This window comes from Monomorium pharaonis, chromosome 8 (assembly GCF_013373865.1).
Source record: "Monomorium pharaonis isolate MP-MQ-018 chromosome 8, ASM1337386v2, whole genome shotgun sequence".
Taxonomy (NCBI): Eukaryota; Metazoa; Arthropoda; class Insecta; order Hymenoptera; family Formicidae; genus Monomorium; species Monomorium pharaonis.
The window spans coordinates 8,759,438-8,779,270 of NC_050474.1; the positions used below are offsets into that span (position 1 = coordinate 8,759,438).

Here is a 19,833-nt window from a genome sequence, read left to right on the forward strand (position 1 = left end):
TGTGTTCGCCATTGGCGAATCTTTTGGTTTGTTCGCGTCACATGCCCCAACATGCTCCTATTTACCCCAACGCACTCCAATACGTTGATTCCGATGACGCCAACCTATTAGAATGCGTTGGGGTGAATAGGAGCATGTCGGAGCATGTGACGCGAACAGACCTTTTGATTATAGGTCTTTACTTCATATATCTTTTCTCTTTCTTTTCGTACGTATGCATCAACGCTTATACAGCGGAATGCTCGGTCTATACTTACTATGTCTATGTTCTATGCTTACTCCATGGTTGTAGACCACGCTTAACATATATGCACATACCATATCGCGTAGTTCTACAGATGATGTAAAGATCATAACAGTGTCAATTTCCGACGGTATTCTTGTGTATTATCGTTGCGCCGAGAACGTTCGAAGATAAAAAGCAACAGGGACGGCGTGAAAATGCTGAACCAGGCGGTGGTCGAGGCACTTTATTCGGCAACGTATATTGAGAACTATCTGGACTGCGTGGAAAATCTGCCGAATGACTTGCAGCGATATGTCTCCCGACTCCGCGAGCTGGATGCTACTTGTCAAAGTAAATTTTGTGCAAATTTTCAGCATTTTTTCGATCGCCGATGATTTGATCTTGTTTCTTTTTGAATATTTTTTGATATTTCGCATGGCTTTTACCAATCGACATATTTCTTATGTTAGATCATTTATAATTAATAATAATTTACTAACTATTTCTTGTACAGTTTTGTGTGAAATTGAATAATTTATGAATACAATGATACCGCTGATAACAACAAAAATTATTTTATTATAATTTCTTTGGATACTTCTTTAAACCATGTCTTAAATTTTTATTATTTAAATTTAAAGAAGTAATAAAGCGACAAATTCAGAAATCTATAAACAGAACCATTAGTTGTGAGAAATAAAGTAATTGATTTTATTTACAATATTAAGTTTGAAATACTTAATATTGCATACTTTGATTTAAGTTTATAATTACTTTTACTTATAAAGGAAACTTGATAATCTTATTGATTTCACAATAAAGTTTTATAGGTATATGATGTATTCACTCACATTTATATTTATGATAAATAGCAGCTAATATTTAGACATTTTAAAGAAAATGTTAATAAATTTTTCTAGTGACATTAACCTAGTGTGGATATTATTTTTTGCATAAACAAAGAATAAGTTAAGAAAAAATTATTCATATTTTTAAATACTTTTTTCATAAAATTGATATAATCAATTTTCATTTACAGTAATTTTTAATAATTAAAGAAATATTAAAATGAGGAGTCAATAACAATCACATGGTGAATCATAATGCTTAAATAATATTTTTTGTGTAATTTTATATACATAGATATATATATTTTCTAATCCTTTTTTATCTCTGAACTGTGTACCATTACTTCTGGTCTCATATGCAATTCTTAAAATGAACCAGAATAAAATATTTATTATTAATTTAATAATACTGATGCTAACGAGCACTATTTGTTTTACTAGATTAAATTGTTTATAATAACGTTACAAAATTGATTTTTGTAGTATACTTTTTACATCAGAATTTTTTTTATGCTTTAATTTTATTTCCAATTACTTTTTGATTGACCTTTTTAGTCTAGTTATGGAGCTTTGCTAATGGAATATTGGAAAATGAATAGTGCTACTCATACTATAGTATGAGGATGATATACATCTATGCCCTAGTTTACACCGAGCACTTGGTATGTGTATCAAATAGTAAATAACTAGTGAATGTGTTAATCATTGGCTGATCAGCTTAAATTCACTACTTGATACGCGTACCAAGTGCTCGATGTAAACTAGAGCTCTAATACTTCATTAGTGTCAAATTAGTGACTACAGAGTTCTTCTTGTTAAATTTATTATATTAAATTTTAATTTACAATAAAAAATTATATTTGTTTTATTTGGAAATTTAATTGGTTCTTTTAAAAACTCGTAACTCTTCTTGAATATAATCTTATCTAGCTGATGTATAGCTGTATGGTAACATGTTTTACTGATTCTACAGCATATCTACACGAGATGGATCAGCAACAGGAATTCCTGCGGAACGACACAGATCCTGTGGTTAAAAGAAGAGCACTCATGAGAGTACAGCAAGCCTTGATTGCGGCGCAGGAGATAGGAGACGAAAAATTACAGATTGTTCAGCAAGTGCAAGATCTCATTGAAAACAAATCGAGGCAGTTGGATGTGGATTATCGAAATTTAGGTATAATTTTCTCAAATTTTCAGTTTTTTCAAATTAATAAAACTAAAGTAAGGATGTAAAATTTTATTGTATTATTGTCTAACATTTACTATTTTGTAGACTTTGGAAAGGAGCAAGAAAACTCGGAATCAGTCCGTGAATCGAATATGAACAGCAATTCGAATAATGCAAGCCACACAAATAACTCCGAACGTCAGCCAAAACGTGCCAGGAGAACGAGGACCGAAACTTTGATAGAATCGAGTCATTCTTTGGATATGATGGTCGGAATGACAGAAACAAGATCTTCGGCGTTATCAAATACAAGCAATGGAAATCAGAAGAAAACAGCAACAGCGGCGACTGGTAAAAAGAAAAAACGGAAATCTCGACAAGGCAATCAACAAAACCAGCATCGTGAAGATACGCCGCCGCCACCGGAGGACGATCTTGCTATAGATCCTGATGAACCAACTTACTGTCTGTGCGATCAGATATCCTACGGCGAGATGATCCTCTGTGATAATGACCTTTGTCCCATAGAATGGTTTCATTTTTCTTGTGTCTCCTTAACGACAAAACCGAAGGGTAAATGGTTCTGTCCCAAATGTCGAGGTGATCGACCTAATGTCATGAAACCCAAGGCGCAATTTCTTAAAGAATTGGAAAGATACAATAAAGAAAAAGAAGAGAAATCATAGCAAGAGCACGGCGGCGAAAAACTTAAAAATTTCGCAAAATCTAATTGGACTTAATTCAAGATCTTTAGAAGATAACTAATTACATGAATTAACATCTTTTGATTGTAATTAAAATTTTGAATTATATTTTTCACTTTGCGTGAATTATAATTCTAATATTGTATATTATAAACAGAAAACATATTTTTTGTTTAAATTGTAAAAAAAACTGTGTGGTGTTGTGCGCGCGCGCGTGCGTTATTTACGATTGTACATATAATGAGATATTAAATGATGTTATGTTCAAATGCATTTCTTTCATTAATATTAGATTAGAATGCATAATAAAATACTATATTTGTAGAAGCAATAAGTTCAAAAAGTATAAGATGTGTGTGTGGTGTGTGCGCGTGCGCGTGTCCACACATGAAAACTAATGTAAGTGTAATAAAAAATAAAAATAACATGTAAATAATTAAAAAACAAACAATTGCAATAAAACATTTCATATTTCATGAAAATGTATTGGAACATCAACAAAATATACGTAATGCATTATATAGTTATAATTTCCTTTCGTGAAATTTGTTATGTAAAAATTCAGATATATAATATATATAACATTTCTTATATTAAATGTAAGTATTTATATTAATTCATATTGTGGAAAAGCAGTAAATTCACAAACATGTAATATCTTTCTTGCAAAATTTATTAATTCGATACTATTCAATATATGACATTCATTTACAGTCTAATATAAGCGTGACTTTCTAATGGTAAATACCAAGTCGAAAACGAGAAATAATCACACTATTTTCTTATATATTTGCGCCGTTATATGGTGAAAGTAGACTTTCCAGAAGCGACTTACAAACTTTCATATCCTTCAACATAATTGTATTTTCCTCAAGCTCGTCTATACTTGTAAGATAGTAAGTCGATTTGCCTGTAAGATTAACGTATGGCGTAACGGACATTATTATTATTATTTATCTCTTGCGCGGGGGTACCTAGCGGCTATTTATACGAGCAAGACAATACACATTGTACTTATAAGTAAAAGATCACATAAGTTTATAGTGCAACCTCACATTGTTCCGATTTTCTACTCTCCTTATGTTTTATCTTTATTAATTTTTTACAGTAGAGTAAGAGCCGTGCAAATTTTATCGGTTTCTACAAACTGTGAATCAACACACGGAATGTTCGCCATGAGATAACGAAGGAGGCATTACATATACAGTTCCAACGGATCATGTCCGAATTTACCATTACGTATATATAATACGGGGACAATTTTTATATTGAACAGAGAACTGTGACGGAAATCTCTTACGCAGATCGTGAAAAGAGACATTTAATGTCAGCGAGGATCTTCCGTATGACTCTCTTGGAAATTCAGCCAAGACTGTTCAACCACAGTGGCCACTCGCTTCTCGTACTCCCGCTTGTTTTCCTGATATAATTGCGCCGCTAAAGAGTTGGCTGGTGAATTAGGATTTGGTTCGTCCAAAAGTGACTGTAACACAAATAATTGACAGATTCCCTCAACATATTATCTCAGATATAAATGTTTGGATTTTAAACTTTCAGCAGAAAAATTAAATATACATAAACAGGACTAAAAGGTTTCCAGATTGTGGAAAGCGAATATCAGGTTACAATTATTACACTATAAAGTGAAATTATGTATTTATTATTATTATTATTATTATTATCTCATTATGTATATATATATTTGTGTACGTGTGTATGGCGCATGTGTGAATTGTATGTATGTATATGTGTGTGGTATTAGAATTCAATCAAAGTACAAATTTGCGCCGCCGAAAGGACATCCCTTTCGCATAGAAAAAAAAAAAAACAAAGGAAATGAAGTAAACAAAAGACACAAGCCAGGTATTTTTTTTATACTCTAACATTTAATATAGTAACTAATTTCGTGTATCATCAGATATTCGAAATAAATAAATACGCAATTTTATAATAATTTATTATTCAACATCGTAAAAATTCGATCTAACGTTGCACATTGTCGTGGTAGTTCGATAGAGCTTTCAGGAAGAAACATGCTAGGTTTGTTTTTTTCCTTCCATTTTTCTTTTAAACATTAGCTTCTTGGTAAGGCTGCACGTTCTTCTCCCTTGTATCTGATGGCTGTTGGTGGTTGACTGATGCCGCGATAGCAGCATTGCATTAACGCCCGCGACTAATCCACAAAACTCTGCTCCACGCAAGCCTTCACTCGTTTCTCGTACTCGCGTCGATTCTCTTTGTACAGTTGTGCTGCCATTGAGTTGGCAGGTGAATTTGGATTCGGGTCACTTAACAGCGACTGCAATCACATAAGTCGGTACTTTATTACATTTCAGAAGATAAATCTTTTTTATTTTTTAACAAAGCCTTTTTGACAAAGTGCATGGCTGCAATTGAAAATAAATGTCAAAGGGAAAGATAATCTGTTTTTCCCTTCTTTCCTTTAATTAATGGGAAAAATTAAAAATCCATATCGACGAGTAATCAAAAGTAGTTATATACAGAACAAGTAGATATATGCAAGTGTTACGCATAAATTTCGAATTTAGAATTGTCATGTGATTAGACTTTGCTGAATTGCAACCGCTGTTAAGACAAAACAAACAATCCCTTCAAATATTTTCATCACAATAGCTCTCTTTGAAACTATATTTCAACGAGGTACATACAAGCAATATTTTTACAGAAAATAAGATAAGACAATGAACGACACAAAGATTCTAAAACATAAAAGCAAAAAAAATTTACATGAGTTTAGAAAGAATCTTTGTAATTTTTAAAATTTTCATATTTTATGTTGGTATATTATATACATTTATTAATTGCCATGCAAAATATTTTTAGCTTTCAGGAGACTTGTGAATATAATGTTATTTGAATGTAATATATACGTTTTATGTACTATATATCACTCAGAGAAAAATTCCATAGTTGTGGCAACTATAAAGTGACAACTATACAAATTTATTTGAACAACTATTACATATAGTTCAATAAACTATGCTATAGTTACTGAAACTACAGTTTTAGTTACAATAACTCTAAAAATAGTTTGTACTACCACGACAACATTATTTATGTAACTATTAATTTATAGTGAAATAAAATCTCAACTATAATTATATAGTTATACAGACTTCATACAAATCAGTTTTAATAATTATATTTTTACGTACGGCCAATTAAGTGTACGATCGTAAGAACTATACGCAGTGAAGCAATCGTGGCGTAGCACCATAAGTGTTAGGAATGAGAAGAATCCGAGTTCGAATTTCAGACGTTTTAATTTTTTTTGTCACTTACATTTATATTATCATTTTTCTACAGTTCTTCCAATTAAAAATTTACTACAAATTATTAATATCATTATATTTTCTTAATTCGTACAACTTATTATTTTTATTACAAATTATAATACATAGTTGAGGTGTTATTTGTTCATTTTATAATTGCCTATACAATTTTTTTCTCTGACAATGAGTGTACTATTTGTGAATATATAGTGTCCTAAAATGTGACAAAAATTTAATGGCATTTCTTGACCTAAAAATAAGACAAAAATCCTAATGAGAATAAGAAAATGAAAATATCACTCTCTTTTTAATCCTTAGGTTCTTGTTAGAAGCGTGATGCGTCTGCCTATTTCTGTAGTGTGCGCTTTTGCGAATTTACACAGATATACAAAATGTACATCAATTTCGAACGGTCAAATTAGAAAGATTCTCATGGCAAGATAATCTCGATGATTGGCCATTGCCTTCTGACAGGTAGTGATCGAATAAAAATTCGATTATCTTAACTGGATGAAGAATATAATATTTTTTAAATAATAAAAAGTAAACTAATTAAATTTGTTTTTGCATTTAAGAAGTATGTATTCCTGGAGGAATGTTTGTATAGAATTAGGAAAAGAACATTTTAAACATTATAATAATGTTACATGTTATAATAAATTTTAAATAAATATTGTGCAAGTAAATTGTATGGTATGTAAATATCTCATTTATCATATGGAAACGGAACTGTTTGTCAATAAATTTTGTGTTTATATTTACATTTTTTAATTAGATATTGCCAAATTATAAAAAAAATCTTTGTATCTCTTCTCTAAAATTCTTTATTACCTCGGAAGATTTGATAATTCGTTCTAATTATTTTTAATATCTTTTATAAGATTTTTGTATGATTATGATGTACAATGCATATAATAAACTTATTTTTTAATGTTTAAATATGACTCAATGAGACGTCTCCTCCTTCTCTCTCTCTCTCTCTCTCTCTCTCTCTCTGTGTGTGTGTGTGTGTGTGTGTGTGTGTGTGTGTGTGTGTGTGTGTGTGTATGCGTGTGTGCGCGCGCGTGCGTGTGCGCGTGCATGCATGTGTGTATGTGTGTAAAACTAAAGTAAATAAAACTACGGTCCCAATTATGGGCTATTTAAGATTAAAATAATTTTTATTAATTCGCGTAAATTTAAAGAATATTTTTAAAAATTATTGATATTAATGTAAGCAGTAAATCTTATAATTTTAAAAATAAATTATTATATATTTAATAAAATGACAATGAATTTAGAAAAAATACTTAAACATGTTTATGTATAAGTTCCAATTATGAGTTATCCTAAAATCGTCTGTTTTACCGACATTTTTTATTTAAACTAATTTTTTAATTGGCTTTATAGAATTGCAAAACTCTTTTACAAAATTAAAGTACGCAAAATCTAGGGGAATACGGTCGATTTAATATAAAAAAACAAAAAAAATTTATTTTTGGTACGTAGAGCTGTCACTTGATGACAATATTTGCTTAGTATACAAAATCTACGATATATATGTACAAAATAACACTGTATTTCTCTAGGGATAACGTATACAAACAATATTGTGCAATTCAAACAAAGATTAATGCCCATATTCATAGTCAGGCCTTGCACTTAAAGCCTCCTTAAATTCATCTTTAGATACTTTGTAGCTAAATGATCTGTAGAGCATCTAAAGATAAACTTAAGGAGGTTTCAAATATAAGGTTTGACTATGAATATGAGCATTAAAAGTCTAGAAAAAAAAAAGATTAGTTTTAATAACTTTTTATAACTGCAAATTCAGATATAGGTTAGAAAAAGAGTAGTTTAAAAAACATTTTGTTTATTCTCAGTATAAGATCTAGTTCATATGATGATATTAATATGTGTACTTTAATTCTGGAAAAGGATTTCCGAATCTATAAAAGAACTACATAAGATTAAAGTATTTTTTAGATACCAATATAATTTGAGTTCTTAAATGTCATTTAGATTTGTCAATTTAACCTATTCTTAAAGAAAACGGTTTACATTAGTTTTATATGTAAATTTATCAAACAAAATGGCAGAATAATACAAATTAATAAATCAAACGAGATTTAAGCTTTTTGGAAGAAAAAAGGTCGTGTAAAATATCGGCAGGTCAGGTACATTAAACACATACACACAACATGGACCACAAGATCTGCGATTTCACATATTTTATGATTTTTAAGATTAAATATTAATAATAAATTATCAGCATCACATATTGTTTGTGGTTATTAGAAAGTTTGTAATTCACTTTTTAAAAATCTAGTTTTAGGTTTATATGCTCAATAATTACTTTAAAAAAGTTCATATCTTCTGGTAAAAAATTGAACAACTCCCATATAAACTGTATTAAAATTTCGAAACTTTGAGCCACTTTTTCTAACATATATGTACGACAAGCTTATCTTATATTTCACGAGAGTGCGTATTGATACTTAAATAAAAATTCCTGTAAGTAAGAGCAGTCCTGTAATTAAATCTGCAGTACTTTGTTATGTGCATAAACCACCTAAAATGTATATTAATTCTTTCATACCTCAGTGACATATAACCCATTTACAAAAGTCATTATAATTTTCAAACAAATAATCCTATCGACTTTTATCTTTCCTTGTTAACAAAAAAAAGGTTCAAGCTACATGCAAAACATCGCACAATTTAAAATGTTATGTTTTTAATAAAATATAATTGTGTAAACTTTGCGAAAAATCTTTTAGATAGTGAAGAATAATCATATATAAAAATAATCATATGTCAAAAATTCATTGAATTAATGCTAATTATATACTTAGTATATAAATATAAGATAAAACTGTATTATGATAAATATTGTAATAGTTTGTATATGTAATCAAAGTGTGCGCAACCTACAATTTATCTTTCAGACTTTCTAAATACTTTTATCGTTCTAAATATATTTTAAGTTAAAGTTTTTTTGCTTTTGGTTTGTAATTAGTAATCAGAAAAGAACTTTAATCATATTTTAAGTATATTAATATTATAGCATTCTATGATCACTTGAATCTTGAATTCGCTATTCTTTATTTTAATTTTGAAAATTATTATAATTTGAAATTAGCGTCTTCAAAAACCTATAATATCCATAGAACTATCATCTTCATATAAAATGTATCTTTTTTGGAAAAGTTGAAAATATGAAAAGGTTAATTATATATTAATGTACCTAAATGTACATTTTAATGTATGTATTATTTGTTTAATGTATTAAATAACGTCTACTGAAAGACTCATAATATCAAGAAATTATTAACTCGTGGTCACTCGGGGTCACTAATCTAGATTTAAAAAAAAAAGACAAATTTATTCATCCATTTTGCTTCCTATAAATCACCTCTTTGAGTTTACATTTTTTGTCATAATTTATCATTTCAAACTTCAAAATAAATATTTTTTTTTTGAAACCCACTATTTAACTAATTTTTATTTGAATGCCATTAATATATATTAAGTTCTTAAGATAACTATGATTCATAATGCATGAAATAATATAAACAAATGTTTAGTATAAATGAAATTCAATTTGTTAATGTTAAAAATGTAAGATTCTTGTTCAAAATAGCAATGCACAAATATTATAAGAAACATTAACAGGAGAATAACTGAAAAGTAATGTGTAATTTTAAAGTTAAAAACTTATAATAATAATTAAATAGTAATTACTTCTTAAGAGAAAAAATCAACAAACTAATTATTTCTACAAAATAACTTTTCCAATCCTGTATATACATATTATTCATAAAATATTAAATTTATTTCATCCCATAATTTTTTTTAAGTATAGTTGAACAGCAACACTTGAAATTCCAGAAAGAAAAAGAATTGTCAAAATACATTGTGCGAGAAAAAAGAAAATATTACCTGTATAGATGTTAAGATGGCTGAGACATCATAAGTAGGGCTCCAACGATTTTGAAGTATGTCCAAACATATTCCACCGTCCGCGTATACATTTGGGTGGAACATTTTACTAACAAATCTTACTGTAGGTGGTTTATTCGGGTATTCTTCTGTAAATTCTATTGTAAGTTTAAATGTGCCATCTTCAAATGGAGTATCATGTGGTCTGAAACACACATAAATGTCCTTCTGTGAAGAACTTTTGTACTTAAAATATTTTAATCTTATCTTAAAAAATGCTAAAAAAATCTACAATTATTTTATAGATTTTTTAATAAAACGTATCTAGAACTTTGTTAGTATTATATATATAAAGCTTAACTTTTCAATTTTTAATTTATTAGACACAAGTTTCATCTTCTAGTAAAAGTGGGGCCAACAACTCCAAAAAATTTTGTGTACAATAGCGTGACATTCAAAATTATATTAAAATATAATACAAACAAATATATCACTATATAAATATAATACAATTGCATTTATTTTTATTTAAAATGTTATAAAATCTTTGGATTTATAATTATAAGGTAAATAACTCAGTAACCAGATGCAGAGCCGAGATTGTTACATTTTTGTAAAAATTCATGACATAAAATATTATTATTTATGTCATGAATTTTTACAAAAATGTAACAATCTCGGCTCTGCATCTGGTTACTGAGTTATTTACCTTATAATTATAAATCCAAAGATTTTATAACATTTTAAATAAAAATAAATGCAATTGTATTATATTTATATAGTGATATATTTGTTTGTATTATATTTTAATATAATTTTGAATGTCACGCTATTGTACACAAAATTTTTTGGAGTTGTTGGCCCCACTTTTACTAGAAGATGAAACTTGTGTCTAATAAATTAAAAATTGAAAAGTTAAGCTGTGTATAAAGAAATAAAATTTTTTTGTATTTATTTTGTAAATGCTATATTTATTTGTAAATGCATTAAGAATAAGGATTTAGGATGTTAAAGACAAGGTTGTCCAGATATTGATTTATTCAAATGCTTTACAAGTTTTTATTACATTTGGAATAATTTAAAAATTTTTTATATTTTTGTATGATAAAGTGTTTTGTATATATTTTATGTTTCAACTAATTATATATAATTATTTTATAGATTAATATAAATCTATAAAATATAAATTTTATAGATTTATATTAATCTATAAAATAATTATATATAATTAGTTGAAACATAAAATATATACAAAACACTTTATCATACAAAAATATAAAAAATTTTTAAATTATTCCAAATGTAATAAAAACTTGTAAAGCATTTGAATAAATCAATATCTGGACAACCTTGTCTTTAACATCCTAAATCCTTATTCTTAATGCATTTACAAATAAATATAGCATTTACAAAATAAATACAAAAAAATTTTATTTCTTTATACATACAAATATATATTTTTTTTAATTTTAAGAATATTAAAATATATACTTTAACCTAATTTTGTAACAAATTAATTTCTTTAAATGTAAATATTTATAATATTTAAACTAATCTACCTTATAAATATATTAAAGCATTTAAAGATTACAATTGTAACATTATAAAAAATGTTTATTTTTAAGATTAATGTTTTCATATAAGTGTCCGGATAAGTGTATAAGAACATGTTTGGTTACAGGGACACTTACTTTAATAATAAAACAATTAATATGGTTTTTTTGTTCATTTTTTAGATTTGCTCATCTTAATTGGGATTCAAAAGATTAATGAAAAATTAGACGTGGTGGACAGATATTTACTCCTAAGGATAATGTTTCAAGATACAAATGTTATCAAAGAGCAAACATAATAAAATTTGTGCTGCCTCTTACCCAAATATAACTGCATTCCATATCATAATATTATTGTCTGTTGGAGCACCTGACACTCCAGTTGGAGGATCTTCCTGTAATCTTTACAAAAACAACAACTTTTTGAGTTTTATCTTGCAAAACGACACATAAGAGAATACTAAAGATAATGTTAAATTTATTATTATCTATATTATAATATTACTATTCTAGTTCAATTAAAAAATTGTGTTACTGTTACTGTCAAGATTGAAAGTGCACAGTTCAAAGTGCTAAAAAATTTATACAAAATTATATTTAAAAAATATTATTGAATACTAAGATCTTGCCGACTGTCTTTCTTTCCATTTAATTGTCTTAAAAATATTATTGACTTGATATAGATCATATTTGTATTGCAGACACATTGATGACAAATAGTCTATAAATGTCAGCTACTTTCAGAATTAATTGTATATAAAGAGAATTAAAACAATCAGAATTTATTCCTGATACATACATTTATTACAATTTGCTGAATATTGTACAAATAAAATTAAGATCCAAAAATATTTAATTATATTTAAAAAAATGAGAGAGTGCTATTTAACACTCTATATGTTGGGTTAAAACTTTGAGTTAATTTTCATTATATTTCTTAAAAAAAAATTTACATATATTTTAACATTTCGAAAAAGTATTTGGTTGTTATAAAAATATGATATATAAATGTTGTAACTAATTAATCAGTGCACTTGGTTTTTCAAAGAAATTTATGGGACAAAATTGTTGAATCTCGTGTACAGAGCACTAATTCAGTACAAATCGTTACTCTAAATGATATCATCATAAAGATTCGTCTGAGACTGTTCTAGAATCTGGCCGAATCGCGTATCGGGATCCGCGGCAACGCGTAGATCATCGACTGGTTGAAGAACGGTTTGTTTTATTAAGCCAGAAAGGGGATTGAGGGGAGGCAAGGGAGGAGAGGGAACTGTCGGCAAGTGGACAAATGCGAGAGGAACACGTCGCGGGGACGCATTTCTAATAATAAACACGGCTGACATTCTCGCGCAGAAGGTGCGAGAAGATCGCTTCGACTCCGCTCCCGGAGCGGACGCACCAGGAGCCACTAGCGCATACAATGGCGTCGTGTGCAGAGAGCGCGATCGAACGCTGGATGACGGGCGGACGGATGGATGGATGGATGGATGGATGGATGGATGGACGGACGGACGGGCGAACGAGTGGATGGACGGACGGACGGACGGAAGAATAAACGGCACGTTAATGCCATCATATATATGTCAAGTACCTTTTGAAGTCCCTCATCAATCTCCTCCTCGCGGGGGTGGACATCCCTTAAAAGTGGACTCCCCGTTAATTTCCGCGAACGATGATGGCTGATGGCGCGTTCTTTCTCACTCTTTTTCTCCTTTCTACGACAGGCGTAGATGCGTATATACGCGCGTGCGACCGACGGCAACGGTACGATAGTGAAAACAGAGACAGAGATAGAGACAGAGATGGAGATGGAGACGACGACGACAACGACGGTGACGGCGGCAATGGTGGTAGTGGTAGTGGTGACGACGGCGATGACGATGACGATAACGACCTCCTTCCTCCTTTACACCTTGCTCGCGTACCCGCGCGACGAAACTCCAATGAGGGAAACCACACGCGTTTGTACGCGTATCAAATTTACGTAGCGCGTACACTGTACACACTTTTTTTCTCTCTCTTTCTCTTTTCTTCTCACGCGCGCGCACGAAATGAGGATTATTTCTTACGAGACTCCGAATTTGCGACGTTCGCGGCGTTTGCAACGTTTGTTACACTTATAACGCTCGCGACATTCGCGAAGTTTATGCGTAAGCGATCGAGCGAGTGACGATGATGACAGTACGCGAGAGCAAGAGGAAGGGAGGCAGTAAAGATCGAAATAGAGGGAGAAGACTCGAGAGCGAGAAGGAGCGAGCGAGAGGCTGTTGTTTGTCTCGTCCTTTGCCTTTTGTTATGTCGCGCCCGTGAAGGCCGCCCACTTTTCACACGATACCGTTACAAGGATGCACGAATTCAGTCTCACTCTGCTGAGTGCGACGATGACGATAAGCACTCGTCAGCTGGACAGCGGACAATACGGTGGAGATCTGGAGATGCGAATCAAGCTACCTCCGAACCGTGCGAGATGACGTCATCGAGGTACCATGAGTGAGTTCGCAACCAATCGTTCTTTCGTTTTTCCGGAAATAATAGATACGTAAAGCCTTCGGCACACAATACGATTTTTCAGCTAAATCGTATACGAGGCGTCTTAATACGTGTCCTGATTGGCTCGAATGATTATGTCACCAATCGTAAGTCATTGGGTGCGTTCAGTAGACACAGGCCTGGGGTTTCACCAACCGCGAGAGAGTTAATCTCAGTGTTGCCAGGTACAAAATATTTTTATCCCCAATCATCTTACTAAAATGGCGCCAACCATTGCATAAAAATCCCCAACTAAAAATTTAATTGGCGCATCACTTTGAAATAAAAACATGCTCTGAATCTTTAATATAATTAAGTTAATTGTATACTTAAATCCAAGAAAAAACTTAAGATAAAACCAATTATGTTAAAGAGTTGTTGAACGCTCACTGAACAATTTTTTCTGCTGAATGGTTATCTTTTTCTTTTAACGTTGGAAAAAAGAGGCAAGATAAACGATGCGAATGGTTTAGCTGTGAGAAAAACTTTTATTGCACTTTTTTCAATTTGAGGAATAAAAGAAAAATATTGGAAAGCATTTAAAATATAAAATTGGAACTACCGTTGCATAATGTTAATGTTTATTGTTAATGTTGTAAAATAATAATAACCCAGACAGCACCAAGTCGTCTAAAAGAATCACTAAAACTGGTCATATTTCAGTCTAATGCTAAAACTCCATGTCTGCGGTGAGCTCTGGCAAACGCATGCGGTGACCAATCAGCAACCAGGCGCAGGTCGGGTTCCGGTAAGTCACAGCAAGAGCTTGAATTCTGATTGGTCACCGCATGCGTTTGCCAGAGCTCACTGCATACATGGAGTCTTAGCATAAGTACAGATCTATAATCAAAGATTTGCCAATGGCAAACACAATTTTGATTGGTCACTTGAGTCACATGGTTTATCCGCCATTGCGTACCCACGCTGGGCGAGGAAGAGGGGAGAGTGCTCTGTGTTGAGCAGTATAGGTTAAAGGAATATGTGTCAGAAATTATAAAGTAATTCAATCTCTGCACTCTAGGGTCACTATATTTTGACGATACACTCAGGAAGAACAAGAAAAATTAAATTTGCATTTGTTATATGGCTGCGTACAACTTGGAGCAGACTCGCATTGTTTACTATCTCCACTATTCCAGACCCCAGCCCCAGATCCCAGCCTTTGAGTATATATACATGGAGGAGGAATTGCTATGGTTTCATTAGAGCACTAGAAAAGTAGGTATTCTCACGTCCGCCATTTTTCTTCAAACTAGCAAGTAACTAGCATGAAAAGTTAGGTATATTTTGTACATATATACGTCAATAATGTTTGGAAACGCCAAATTTTATGCGACAATAAAACGAAGACACGATATTTATGATCTTGAGACTGTAAAAGTTATTGCGATGTATTATATACAGGGTGTCCCTAAGCACCCACGCCAATGCTTGTAAAGAGGTAGAAGGGATCGAGATGAACATACAGGTCCAATATTTTCTTGGGTTAGGTTTACAAATAATCGAGATATCAATTTTTTAAATTGTGCGAATGAGAGCGCGCCGCGGCGCGCCGTAGAAAGAGCCGAGCCGCTCGAGCCGTAGCGCGGCCCACTGTGTGAAGCATTGGCTGCCGGCGGCGGGGAGAAGAAGGAGAAGCGGCGCCGCTGCCTGTGCTTCGCCGCCCTCACGTCCCGCAGCACCGCGTCTAGACTCGCATCAATGGCCGCTCTCGCCTCCCACCGCACCGCGCCTAGACTCGCGTCGTTACGCACATTCGCAATTACTTGACAAAATTATTTAGCAAAGATAGGGACAAATTAAAACCGTAATAAACTTCTGTGATTGAGAAAGTCGAAAGAGAGAAAGCGATGGAAACTTATCGAATCTTAAAATAATCTAATTTCTATCGTAATTGTGAATATAGTAAACTAATGATAGTTTTCGGTACATTGACGATATATTCTTTCTTTTTCTTAAATATCTTATTTACAGTATCATACAACTCGAACTTTGTTTCTTGTCGAATTGTATCGTACTGTTAAATCCTTGATGAAAACATTGATAAAAATTCGTAAATTTATTCGTCAAATCATTATCGTAAATTCACGATTGATTCTCAAATTAATAGTTTTTTTTTTCGTCTATTATAATATTTGCTACATCGAGTTCTCTCATCGTTATATTTTTTCTTTTACACGATATATTCATTAATATTTCTTCATATTTAATCAAAATGATGCAAAAATGGATCGAACTTTCCCAACAGGAAATGCTAGAACGATAGAAAATATCATTTCTTTAAATTTGTTCTTTTTGATTTAGAGAAGCGATGAATTATGAAATAGAAATCAATTAGATAAGTGAGCAACAGTGATTGGTGTACACGAAATAGGATAGCACATTTTCTTAAAAAAAAAACGAAATTTATTCAAAACACTCCGATACACGAGCTCGACAGCTCGAGAACCGATATAAACAGCAATACGACAACGTTCTTCTCTATAGCAACCAGCTGACTCGCGCGGCCGGGCGACGCGTGCAGTACGCGTGCAACAATAGATTAGGGGCGATGCGTCTTCTACGATAATTATGCTTAGAGATTAACGTTCAACATCACGTATTGTCAATACAACTCTAAGTTTTCTTTCATGACCATAGAAAACTTAGAGTTTCTGCTATCTTTAATTGCATTATTAATTACGATAGATTTTCAGTGATTTATTTAAAATTGAAACACGAGAATTTAATTGATTTCTATTTTATAATCCATCTCTAAATCAAAAGGAACAAATTTAAAGAAATGATATTATTTTCTATCGTTCTCGCATTTTCTGTTAGAAAAGTTTGTTCCATTGTTGCATCATTTTGATTAAATATGAAGAAATATTTATGAATATATCGTGTAAGAGAAAAAAGATAACGATGAGAGAACTCGATGTAGCAAATATTATAATAGACGAAAAAAAAAACTATCAATTTGAGAATCAATCGTGAATTTACGATAATGATTTGACGAATAAATTTACGAATTTTTATCAATGTTTTTATCAAGGATTTAACAGTACGATACAATTCGATAAGAAAACAAAATTCGAGTTGTATGATACTGTAAATAAGATATTTAGGAAAAAGAAAGAATATATCGTCAATGTACCGAAAACTATCATTAGTTTACTATATTCACAATTACGATAGAAATTAGATTATTTTAAGATTCCATAAGTTTCCATCGCTTTCTCTCTTTCGACTTTCTCAATCACAGAAGTTTATTACGATTTTAATTTGTCCCTATCTTTGCTAAATAATTTTGTCAAGTAATTGCGAATGTGCGTAACGACGCGAGTCTAGGCGCGGTGCGGTGGGAGGCGAGAGCGGCCATTGATGCGAGTCTAGACGCGGTGCTGCGGGACGTGAGGGCGGCGAAGCACAGGCAGCGGCGCCGCTTCTCCTCCTTCTCCCCGCCGCCGGCAGCCAATTCTTCACACAGTGGGCCGCGCTACGGCTCGAGCGGCTCGGCTCTTCCTACGGCGCGCCGCGGCGCGCTCTCATTCGCACAATTTAAAAAATTGATATCTCGATTATTTGTAAACCTAACCCAAGAAAATATTGGACCTGTATGTTCATCTCGATCCCTTCTACCTCTTTACAAGCATTGGCGTGGGTGCTTAGGGACACCCTGTATATAAAACATCATGCTAGTTACTTGACTAGTTTGAAGAAAAATGGCGGACGTGAGAATACTCACTTTTATAGTGCCTTAGTTTCATGTAGACCGAAAGTGTGTCCAAGATCTGTGCGAGAAAGAAAGGTATATCATGATACTCGCTTTCTCTGCGCATGCGTTAATATCATTATCTGCACCGCAGTTTCAACACTTCTTGTGCACTTTTGTACTTATTTACGGATTGTATGTGTGTGTGTAAAACATACAATGCCAGCCATTGTACATATAGCGTTTGACGCATGCGCAGAGAGAGCAGGTATCATGATATACCTTTCTCTCTCGCACAGATCTTGGACACACTTTCAATGCTGGCATTCCTCCTCCATGTATATATACTCAAAGATCCCAGCCCCCGGCCCCAGCCCCCATCCAGTCACCGTATGGGTACAAGATGGTGGAGTCATGGTGGGGGGCTATTGGCGCATCTTTGATTATAGATCTTTAAGCATAAGGGCTCTGGCAGACCAGCGCGATTTCCGTCGCGTGCGACGTGCGATATTCAATGGGCGTACAGAGATGAGCGGAAAGGTGGTCGCTCATTGGATATAGCGCGTCGCGCGCGACAGAATCGCGCTGGTCTGCTGGAGCCATAAGACATCTTTTAGTGAGAGCGTTTTTTTTTTATTATAGAGTATAAAGATACAGCCTTTGGGAACTAGCCCATATAGCTTACATGTACTGTCGGAAATACATTGAAATTCCATGCTTTTAACATTTCACGCTGTTAAGGAGTAACAGACCTACACGCGGAACAATAGTAGCGCGTGTTAAAATAGGACGGATTTTTTTTGTGGTTTGTGGTGTCTGATCTGATGCAGATATATGACACGTATGACTCTTATCTTTGTCGGGCTATTATTCTGCCATTCCTTCTTATATTATTCTTCCTATTGACTTGATAAATTTGTAGACTATCTTGAGTGTGCTCAGTTCTTCTTTCTTCAGCCAACTCCAGACACTGTCTGGCTGAGTGAGTCCCGCCAGATGCGCACAGTAACAAACGTACACCACCAATCAAATTCTATAAATTCATCCTAATCCTAACCAACCCAGTAATCTGATTGGTGGTGTCCGTTTGTTACTGTGCGCATCTGGGACGCTCCCGTCTGGCCTGCTAGCTCTTACGTTGTTCAATTATTTAGTTAGGTTCAATTATTTAGTTAGGTTTATTTCCATTCTTGTTTCATCATAGACCTAGTTTACACCAAGCACTTGGTACGCGTATCAAATAATAAATAACTAGTGAATGTGTTTAATTATTGGCTGATCAGCTTAAATTCACTACTTGATACGCGTACCAAGTGCTCGGTGTAAACTAGAGCATTGATATTGCAACTAAATACTAGATGGTCCAGTTCCTCTCTCTTGTGGCGACTAACCATGCGCATCTATGTATCGCATGACCCGCGCCTACGTGGCGCTGTGGGTCCTTCTTCTTCCGGCGGGAAATTAGTCCGCCATTGGTCTCGCGCTCCGCTACACGCCTTACCGGCGTGCTCTGTAATATCTTTCCTCCGTTCCAATAAATGTTGTTACTGTTTGACTCCAGTGTCCTGTTAGTTATCCCGGTAACACACGGAAGTCGTAGGGACTTCCGTGCGACGATCCCTCACACGATCTTAATTTAATTACGCCACGTGCGTGATAACATTCATACTTATCCCTACAATTGGTGACCCCGACGTGATGTGCGCGGGAAAATCGTCGCGAGTGAAAGCCACGGAGTGCGTGAAGGCGGACTCATTCCTCCTGAGCCTTACTTAATCGGAGGGCTCGGCGAAGTCGTCCCAGCGTCCTTCTCAGGACGCTCGATCTAGAACATACCGGCGCCGGCCTCGCGCCAGGCGAGCGCGCGCGCGGCGACATTTTCGTGTCGCGT

General features: G+C 33.1%; 2 protein-coding genes across 4 annotated transcripts; one reads left to right on the top strand and one right to left on the bottom strand.

The window, feature by feature from the left end:
- The first annotated feature begins 233 nt into the window (after positions 1–233).
- LOC105836764 (inhibitor of growth protein 1) lies at positions 234–3,386 on the top strand. The gene is made up of 3 exons (XM_012681030.3): positions 234–577; positions 2,048–2,251; positions 2,351–3,386. The coding sequence occupies exons 1-3, from the start codon at positions 442–444 to the stop codon at positions 2,929–2,931; spliced, it is 921 nt and encodes a 306-aa protein (XP_012536484.1). The 5' UTR covers positions 234–441; the 3' UTR covers positions 2,932–3,386.
- A 218-nt stretch (positions 3,387–3,604) lies between these two features.
- Positions 3,605–13,450, bottom strand: LOC105836765 (ubiquitin-conjugating enzyme E2-17 kDa). 3 transcript variants are annotated; one of them, XM_012681031.2, is made up of 4 exons: positions 13,311–13,450; positions 12,038–12,118; positions 10,164–10,368; positions 3,605–4,432 (listed from the first exon to the last, which is right to left on the bottom strand). In XM_012681031.2, exons 1-4 carry the CDS (start codon positions 13,352–13,354, stop codon positions 4,277–4,279), a joined length of 486 nt encoding a protein of 161 aa, XP_012536485.1. In that variant the 5' UTR covers positions 13,355–13,450; the 3' UTR covers positions 3,605–4,276. The 3 variants fall into 3 exon arrangements, with proteins under 3 accessions (XP_012536485.1, XP_012536489.1, XP_012536488.1); XM_012681035.3 differs by lacking the exon at positions 13,311–13,450 and adding an exon at positions 12,828–13,115; XM_012681034.3 differs by lacking the exon at positions 3,605–4,432 and adding an exon at positions 4,814–5,248.
- Positions 13,451–19,833: the final 6,383 nt, after the last annotated feature.